Below are 10,494 nucleotides of genomic sequence, written 5' to 3'. Positions count from 1 at the left end.
AGCACTTAACGCCAACAATTAAAAAAAATAAAAATAAGGGAATATGGTGGCTTTTTCTATAGCACCACTGGGTGGGTTCAAACTGCCAATGTAATAGACTAGTGTAAACTATTTGTGCCAACATGTGACCTTCCCTTTTTCTTTAAGTTAGTAATTCTTTATTAAATAATCTGTTGGAGTAGAACATTAAAAATACCATAGACTTCAAGAAAAGGAAACAAATCTGTCTTGACGAAGTCAAGCCAGAATGCTCCTTAGAAGCCAGGATGGCCAGATTTTGTCCCTCATACTTTGGACATGGTATCAGGTGGGACCAGTTCTTGGAGAAGAATATCATGCTTAGAAAAATGGAGGGTTAGCAAGAAAGAGGAATTCCTCCCAAAGAGATAGATTGACACAATGGCAGCAACATTGGGATCAAATGGAACAAGAATTATGAGGATGGTAGAGGATAGGGCAGTATTTTGCTCTATTATGCATAGGGTCACTATGAGTTGAAACTGACTTAATGGCACCTAACAACAACATAACAGATAAATAATCTGTACTTAAAAAAATATAAAACAAAACAAAACTTCATGGGAAGCTTTTATTTGACACCAAGGATTTGTCTAATTTTCTTTAGGGAAGCAATTTAGTCTTGAGTTTATTTTTAAGGAACCAATGATTACGAAAAACACAACATCCACCTATTTTTTTCCTTTTCTTTTTTTTAAGTGATAGACTCAATCGGTTGTTTAGAAACTACAGGTAGGGTGAGGAGCTTTTACTGTGGTTGATATTGATTTTAACATACTGACTAGAAACCAAAATAATGTGCTTTCGGATCTGTTTCTTTTTTAATAGATGGAATTGTCCATGTGAATCCAGTATATTGTCCTTAAATCTAAGTAGTTTGTAAGTCCTATTGATAGCAGAAATTAAAATGAGAGTGAAGTCCGACAGTATAGTAATATTATATGTTCTAGCACCTGGCACTTTTTTGTTCTAGGCATTGAGTGCATAATTCTTGAATTAACATTATTGAAATTATATGCTAGCCTTTAATATTTTTTCTGCCATTTTTTACTGCTATCTATGAAATCTGCTTGCCTATTTGTGATCCTGAAGTATTTCATTTTTTAAAAAAAGTTTCTATTGTGAATTGAGTGATAGTTTATATGTGAGAACATCAGCTTTACATTCTTCCTATTGTATTTTGTTTCATTGCAATGATTACAATCCCCTCCATGCATCATTATTCAACAACATTTGCTTCCATTCCCTCTATTTTTTTTTGGATGTACACCAAAGCACTCAGGAATATATAACCATTCAAACAACCCAAGGGCACATCCCACAATCCTGCCCCCCAGCCACCAGCACACAGCCCCTCTCCTTTCCTGAGTCCAGAGTCCCCAGCTGCTCCATCTCTCAATGTTATCATCTCTGCCTCCATCTCTTGGTGTCACTACTTCCCTTGATGGTCCCAGGGTCCTCTACTCCTGGACTACAATATCAACCACTCCCCTCCTTTTGTTACAAAACATCTATTTTTACATGTGCAACACTCACAATCAGTCCTGATAGCAATGATTCACTATTGAACCATCTCTTTTCACCAGCCCTGTCCAGACAGGTTGGAAATCATTCAGTGGAGATTCTGCCTTCCCCTGTACCCTCTAAAACTAGGCTCCCTCTTGAAAGTTTATAATCTAACCACTTTGTGTCTTTGTAGGCTCCCCATTTTGAGTAGCCAATGTCTACATTGCCCATCCCTGTCAACCCTGTGTACCGAAGGGGTGGGGATGATCCTCTTTGCAAAGATGCATTCCCTCTTTTGAGCTATTACATCTATAAGTATAGGTCAAGTATAGGTCAATTGTAGTAGGTTACTCTTTTTTCCCTCTTCTTTCTTCCTCTAGTAGAGTTTTGATCATCCAGCCATTGAAGCCAGTTCAAATGGGTACTATCTGCAAGTCTGGGTGTTCTTGTGCATCTCCCTTCACTTCATATCAGCTGGATGCTTTACTCTCCGTTCTAGTCCTCTGTGGCCATGTCCTGGGCTGGGGGACCAGAAGTCCCCAGGTCTCGCTATACTGCTGGCCAACCAGGTCTCAAACCAGGTTGAGAGGAGTCCATTGAATGTGGTCAGATTTAGCTCACGACTTCATATCTATTTTTTCCCAACTTCCCCTTATCGGTAGACCAACATGGTCACGCAAGTATTTCTATTATATCCCTTTGAAAAATTTTAGGAGATCTTCAAAAATTAGAGAGTTCAGAACCTAAAGTAACATATATTATATTCTTTTGTATATAAATATAATCAACATAACCTGGGAATGAATCCTGTGTAAGAGGTAGGAAATTCTAGCATATTGGGGAGTAGATAGGGGGATGTTCTGTCCAAGGTTTAGACTTCTGATCAGTATTAGTAGATTGGTAAATGCAAGGTCTGCCTTAATTAAAGTTTCCATCAAATTCAAAGGTGGCAATTGATACATTTAATATTCATCAATTTCTAATTCCAATTCCATATTGACTTTATAAAAAATTTAAAGTTATTAGAATATTAGAATACACACAGACACACACACACCCTCATTCATCTGTCAGCTTGGTTAATTAGGGACCAATAGAAACCTAATAACTTAAGGTACAATTAGGACCTTCAAGGATTTTAATCCATTCTTCCTTCTTCCTTTTCCTTTATTTATTGTTTCAGGCACAAGTCTCACACATTTGATTTGCAGACATATATGGATCTATCTAGATAATACATTTGGAAATTGCTATTTAAATATTCTTAGTGGATGCCTGTCTTCTGATTTAATTACACAGAGTAATGCAAAATAAATAAAGGTTGCATCAAAGCAAAGGCTATTGGGGCTGCTATGGAAGAAAATACTCAACTGTAAGCAATAACATTTTTTGTCAAAGCAGCATTTAAATTTCAGATGTCAACCGCAGTTGTGATTGTTTTTAGTTTGTTAACTGCCTGTGGTGTTATTTTAAGAAAGCAGAAGCGCCTTCATTTGCACACACTGCTTATAGATTGCACACCTTAACCCTGACCTTTTAACTCTAGATTTTCAAAAGAAGTGAGTGCAAGATGAAGAACCATTTGCTTTTCTGGGGAGTCCTGGCCATTTTTGTTAAAGCTGTTCTTGTGACAGGTATGTGGTATTTGGAAAATGAACTTAACAAAAGGTAAAATACAGTATAGAATTATTCTACAGATTTAAGTATATATGTTTATGCTTTGGTTGGCCAACTAGCCAACCATTTTTTCCCCTATTTTGTCTTAATCTTTACATGGATAGTGATCTTTACATGAACACGACTCAATGTGATTATTTTTTCTCTATTTGTTTGCCACTCCATCCTGTAGAATAAGAAAACAGTTATTTCAGGATAACTATGAGTAGCCAGATTTATGAGTCATAATATAGAATCTTGAAATTAAGTAATTCTCCTTGAGTCTCTTAATATTCTGGAGAAATGAAGTAATAATTTCAGTTGATATGACATCTAATATATTGAGATTTTATTCCCCCAGAGAGACTGACATTAATTCTAACAAATTTCCTGGGTTTGAATCCACAGATTTTCGATGATCCTTTTATAATATTTAATATTATACTTGTTATCTATAACTTGATGGCTGAATTTTGGTTATAGTTTTGTGTATAGAACTTTCAAATAACTGTAGAAAATTGTATTTATCCTGCATGTAAAAGTTCAGTATTAAATCATTTTTTTGCTCAGAAGGGCACATAAATTAGAGGACTTTAATCTGGCTGTATTAATCATTTCTGATACGGATTTATGACTTTTGTTTCAAGAAGGAGCATGATAGAACTGTAATTAAGAATAATCACTATATATACATATTTTATATTACCAGTATCAATAGTAATAACTTTCTAATAAGATTTTTAAAATATTAGTAGTAACACATGTATATATGCACACATATTTATTATAAACATGTTTCTATATCTATAAGCATATTTGTTAGGAAAAAATATAAACACATATATAATAACAGTTGTTGTTGTTAAGTGCCACTGAGTTGTTTCCAACTCATAGTGACCCTGTAAAGGGTTTCTGAGGAGCGGCTTGTGAGCTTGAACCTAAGACCTTGCAGTTCAAACCAGCTTTGCAGGCCAGCACATTAGCCCACAGCACCATGCCTATATTCTAGGCACTGTGCTAGTTTTATATATATTATTCCATTTAATTCTCAGAGTAGCCATGAGAGAATAGGCACTATTATTATCTCCAACATATCATTTAGGCAGTTAAGAGATTTCCTGATTATCAAAGGTCACATAGGAAGGAAACGGTATGTAGAACCCAGGCAATCTGAGTCTATAACTCGTATTCCAAACCACTTATCCTATTTTACCTGCAGAAGGGAATCATCTTTCAGTAAACTAATGATGGTCATATCTAGGATGTGTTGTTAAGTCTATTTTCTTGTTTGACCTTAATTTAATTTTTATTGAACACCTACTATGTCTCAGGTGTTCTAGGAATAAAGTAAGGCCTAGTCTATAATAATAGGTTTATTAGGAAAAACGACCGTCTTTGAGGGAAAATGTTAGAGTCCTATAAATCTTGGTTAATTGAAAGCAGTTGTACATTTTCTAATAAATACAAGGGGGTTTCAAAAAGTTTGTGGAAAAATTCCATTAGTTTTTACATGCATTTTCCATGAACTTTTTGAAGTCCTTTCATATGTTAGGTTGCCTAATTTAAATAGAGATAGTTTCTTCCTAGGGTCCTGGTGAAGAAATAAATTATATGTCAATATAAACACATAGGTATTTTCTCTTTTTTAACGTCTCAGTCAAATCATTTACTCAACTATTGATCTCAGATTATGGATAGGCATTATATGCTCATTTGTATATTATCGTAAAAAATATTTTAAGAATCATGGATACAGAAGTAGGGAAGAAGACATATTTAGGTCATCTTCCTAGTTTCAGGACATTAATAAGAGTTATAATATTATCTTAAATTGACTTCATAATGTTTCTTCTCCAATACCATACAGCTGTCAGAAGATTAATTAAGAATTTAAGAATAGCGGCATAATAATGCATTATAAAGTACTTCAAACAATTATAAGTACAGCAACAGTGGTTTTAAAATGTCTTTGTAATGCCTGTTGTTGTTAAGACTGAAATACTGTAATTAAGTCCTTTCTGTTTGGGAATCACCTCAGGAATAATTGGACTTTCAGTTAGCATTTTTCAGTTAGAATTCTATCCTAACTAATCTTTATAACTTGAATGCATGTATGAAATCTTTGTTTTATTCATTGAGGTGTGTTGAGAGAAATTTTAAAAAATTCCAGTTAGCTAAAATTACAAGAATAAAAAAGATGCTTAACAACATTATAATTATTTAATTAGTATTATTAAACTAAAGCTATTATTAACTTTCCAAATATCAAAGTATTAGTGGATCTAAGTCAGATAATAAGAAACTTTCTTTGCTTATTCTTTGAAACATTTACCAGACGTCTTTGTCTAAGATTCAAATTCAATAATAAAAAGATTAGACATTCAAAGTTAAGACTTTAATGGTTATCTGTACATTCATTCATTCATTTTTTTATATACAGATATATTATATTAAATAGAACTTGTCCCTCACAATATTTTCTAAATTTTCTTTTACAAACTTACAATATTGTATACCTACATTTACCCATTAAAATAATTCTTATCATAAGAGTTATTAATAAATATGACTCAGTTATTTTTAATGATTAATTATGCCATAATAACCTGATTAACACTATGAAAAAGAAGAATATAAGTCTATTTAGGAAAATTGTGATATTTAAATCTTATAAAATAAGGTTATCCTGGGGGAAAACATGCCTGTTCTTAACTCTAATAAAATTGAAGAAGAAGAAGAAGAAGAAGAAAAAAGTGGAAGTTAAAGAAGGATATGATATCTGAAACTGGGTTTATAAGAGCTGAGTCTATTTTTGTTCACTTTTTAATAAATTGTTTTGGTCTGAAAGAAATCCAGTGTAGATTTCTGTTTTCTCTCTTACTCTGGCATTTGGCAGTGACTTTTACATTATTCAGAAGCTATGTCTCTATTAGAAGCATTAGGTGAAAACCAGAATTCACTCAGTTTATTTTTTTACAGACTAGATCAAGGAAAAAAGTAAAGAAAAGAAAATTCTTTTTAGATTACATTTGGATTTCTTTCAGACTAAAATTCCACTTTGGTTTTCACTGAGGTTAAATCTGTATGACAAAACATTTGCTATTTCAACCATTAAATGTGTATAATTCAGTGACATTATTTACATCCCCCTTTGTGCAACCATCACCTCTATTTGTTTCCAAATTTTTCTATCGCCCTTAACAGAAACTCAGTACTCCTTAAGAAATACAACCCCTCACTTCCACCTACTTCTGCCCCCACCCCATCTCTCATCGTTTGTAAGTGAACTTTTGACTTTGGTGCCTTTGAGATTCTCTTTTAGCTATTTAGATGAAAAAAGAGAACACAAGGAGAAAGCTGAGACAAATCAAACTTGTAACTTTCTTTTTATGAAGGCAAAAAACAGTAATCCAAGTATATAAATAAAGTTTTGTTTCTCTTTCTTCTTAATATGCGATGCCTTTCAAGCCCAAGATGATGATAAATGGACTGTTATTGCTGACAACAAGTGTCAATGTGTCCGGATTACTTCCAGGATCATACCTTCTCCAGATCCTAGCCAGGAAATTGTGGAAAGAAACATCCGAATTATGTACGTGGTATTCATATTTCCTTTTTCCAGGTTGTAAGCAGAGATGCTTTCTGATAGTAAGCATTTAATGTTAATACTCATATCTTTCCTGCCTTTATGGGGTATATTGCACCTGACATGAGGTTGAATCAGGATAATGGGAAATAGCTCATTTTACAAAATATGGGGTGGAAGGAAAATAACAAAGATTTCAAGACTAGGACCATCTCAACTAGTCAACCAGATCAAATTATAATGGAAGGTTTTGATAATAGCAATCAACATACTACTTATGTTGTTGTTGTTAAGTGCTGTTGAGTTGATCCCAACCCATAGTGACCCTGTGTAGGGTTTCCGAGGAGCAGCTGGTGAGCTTGAACCACCATTATATGAAGTATTTAATTTTGAATCAGAACTTTCAGTTGCCCTTGATTGATTCAAAAGGAAACTTTAGATAACTTTAAAAGCATTATTTTGTACTATGGCTACTGAGTATTCTACACTGTACTCAAATGTCTGCATAAAGGTAGACTGATCAAATGGACTAATTTGATTCAATGTTCCCTTTTAGATTAAACTTCAGATATTCATTTCATTTCACACATGTTAGGTGCCATTCAGTCGATACCGACTCATAGCCCCTTATACATAACAGAGCGAAAAATTGCTGATCCTACACCAACCTCACAATCGTTGATATGCCTGAGCCCACTGTTGCTGTCACTGTGCCAATCCAACTCGTTGGGGGTCTTTTGCTTTGTCTACTTTGCCTAGCATATGTCCTTCTCCAGGGACTGGTCCCTCCTGATATGTCTGAAGTATGAGACATGAAGTCTGGCCACCCTGCCTTCTAAGGAGCATCTGGCTGTACTTCTTCCAACACAGATTTATTTGTTCTTTTTGCAGTCCATGGTACTTTGAATATTTTCCTCCAACATTAGAACTTATATGCATCAATTTCACACAGACCAGAGTTGCATGCTATGTGATTCTTATTCAATTTTAATAATATTTAAGAAATGAAATTCCTGTTGTAACCAATCAGTATGAATCACTCCTATCATGAATAGTTTTCCTCTAGTCAAGTATTTCTAATAGAAAGAGAATACTGCATTCTATTCCCTTCAATCAATAGGAGAAGTATGTGTTTAAGAATCTTGTTTCAAGTCCTGATTGGGTCACTTAAGAACTGTATGCTCTTGTATGCAAGTTACTCATCCATTCTAATTGCCAATGTTCTCATCTTTAAACTGAGTAAAATATAAGAGTAAATAAAAAAGTATTGCTGCTAGGGTTCTATTACATAATAGACAAGTTCAGCCAAACACTTGTCTTATTCTCAGGAGGGTGCCTTCAAGGGAAAAAACAAAACATTCTATCAAAGCAATGACTTCTGATCGGTTGGGCCAGTTAAATTCAAGTCTGAGAGGTCAGCTCAAAAGATTATGGAGATTGACTTTTGGGATTTCAAAGGGGTCATCTTGATAGATTTTCTCAAAGGACTCAGGATGATCACGGGGTCTTATTATGAAGTAGCTTTAAGAAAATCGAAAACTGCCTTAATGAGAAAAATGTCAGGAAAGTTGTGCTGAAGAATTTTTTTTTCCATGAGAAAAATATGCCTGCTCATTCTTTGAGGCTAGCAAAGGTTGTCCTATGAGAAGTGCATTGGGAAACTTGATTCTATTCACATTACAGTCCGGATCTTGCCTCTTCAAATTTCCTTTTGTTCCCAGAACTCCAAAAACATTAAATAGAAACAAGTTTGAATCCTTGGAAGATGGCAAAATTGCTATTTTGATGTGCTGTAAATCAATGAGTGCAGAATTCTTCTGAGAAGGGTTATTGTTTTTGTTGTTATGTGACGTGGAGTCGGTTCTGACTCATAGCGACCCTACACAGGGTTTCCGAGGCTGTAAATCTTTACGGGAGCGGTTCCCACGGAACCGCTGGTAGTTTCGAACTGCTGACCTTGCGGATTGCAGCCTGATTCGTAACCACTACACTACCAGAGCTCCTTTTAGAAACATCACCTTCAGAAGTGCATAAACTTAGAAGGATGGTATCTCAAGGAATAATAGGTTTACATTTTGATAATTTTGCTTAATAAAGGTTTCTATGATTTTGTAGCAGTAGTTTATTTACCCCATAGTGTCTACTTCATAGGGTTATTGTAAAGATAAATTGAGAATATCTGTTTCTTTGAGAACTTGGCATAGTTCCTGGTACATAAGTATCTAAGTACTAACTGTTATTTATTCAGATAATGTATGTGCCTATGTTGTTGTTATTAAGTGCAGTTGAGTCAGTTCTAACTCATAGGGACCCTGTATAGGCTTTCTGAGGAGTGGCTGTTGGGTTTGACCTGCCAACCTTGCATTTAGAAGTCCAGTGTTTATCCTACAGCACCACACCTACAAAATTCAACATAACCTCAAACTCATCCACTGCTATCACTTTGAAAATCTAGCCATAGTGTAGTATTTTATCTCTTCAAACTCACAGTGCTTTCTTCCTTTTCTGTTTTTATGTTTGTCCCTTTGCTTGAAGTAGTCTCCCTCACATTCTTCTTAGTCTGTGTAACTCCTGCTCAACATACATGTCCTGCTTTAGACATCACTTCCTCTAGCAGGTTTTCTTTGATTACCTAGTTTTAGATTTCACATAGCTCTGTTGTTGGTGTTCAGTGCTACTGAGGCAGCCTCTGAATCATGGAGACTCCAGGCATAACCAGTTTTGCATCATCCCCATGACTGGTTGGTTGAAGATTAGACATCTGTGACACATAGGGTTTTCACTGGCTGATTTTCAGAAGTAGATCTCCAAGCCTTTCTTCCTGTTCAGTCACCATTTTAGTTGGGTAGCTTTGCAGAAACATGTTTAGCATCAAAGTGACATACAAGCCTTCACTGAGGGATTGGTGGTAGCTTCATATGAAGTGCATTAACCTGGACTTGAAGCTTTGGTGGAAGGTGAGCATGCTATCACTGGACCCACACTACTCTCAGTCCCCTGTTAGAGGTAGAATCATTTGAGAAGCATACAACTGGAAGAGATGGCATACGTGGTATCATCACCTAAAGGATGAGGAAGAGAAAAGTATATCTTACGTCTAAATCCCCAAAGGCAAAAAAATTTAAATATGCCTCTAAGATCCTCTAATTCATTCTTTTCTTCTATGACATTACATTACATTGTAATATCACACAATGATATTACATTGTTTACTGAGATTAGAAAATTCATCCTTCATGTCACTTCACCTGATGTGTATTGATGCTTCCTTGATCTCATTTCTAAGAATTCCATTACCATTGAAGTTAACATCTACTTCTTTGTATTATGGCATTATTACTGACCCCATCACTTAACCATATGATTTTGGGTAAGTTATTTAACTAGTTTGAACCTGCTTCCTAAAGCAGTGAAAAGGATATGTATGTGGGAAAATGTAGAATGGAAAGTTATGTGTGTATGTGTGTGTACATATATATGTTGTTGTTGTTATGTGCCATGGAGTTGGTTTCAACTCATAGTGAACCTGTATAGGGTTTCTGATCAGTGGTTGGTGGGTTCAACTGTCCACATCTTGGTTTGCAGCCCAGTGCTTATTCTATAGGGCCACACCAGCACTCCATCTCTCTCTCTCTCTCTCTCTGTATATTTATCAAAAAGTTCATGGAAAAATTCCGTTATCTTTTAACTCAATTTTCTATGAACTTTGGAAGCCTCTGTATATGTGT

At 35.0% G+C, this 10,494-nt stretch overlaps 1 protein-coding gene across 1 annotated transcript in view; it reads left to right on the top strand.

Annotated features, from left to right (window-relative positions):
* Nucleotides 1–3,094: 3,094 nt before the first annotated feature.
* IGJ (immunoglobulin J polypeptide, linker protein for immunoglobulin alpha and mu polypeptides) overlaps nucleotides 3,095–10,494 on the top strand; it is a 12,170-nt gene continuing 4,770 nt past the window's right edge. The window contains exons 1-2 of the mRNA XM_006873771.1: nucleotides 3,095–3,158; nucleotides 6,649–6,772. Coding sequence (XP_006873833.1) covers nucleotides 3,095–3,158; nucleotides 6,649–6,772 — 188 coding nt within the window. The remainder of the gene's footprint in view (nucleotides 3,159–6,648; nucleotides 6,773–10,494) is intronic.

Source organism: Chrysochloris asiatica, unplaced genomic scaffold, assembly GCF_000296735.1.
Source record: "Chrysochloris asiatica unplaced genomic scaffold, ChrAsi1.0 scaffold00254, whole genome shotgun sequence".
NCBI classification, from domain to species: Eukaryota; Metazoa; Chordata; class Mammalia; order Afrosoricida; family Chrysochloridae; genus Chrysochloris; species Chrysochloris asiatica.
This window is presented reverse-complemented; position numbering and strand designations above follow the sequence as displayed.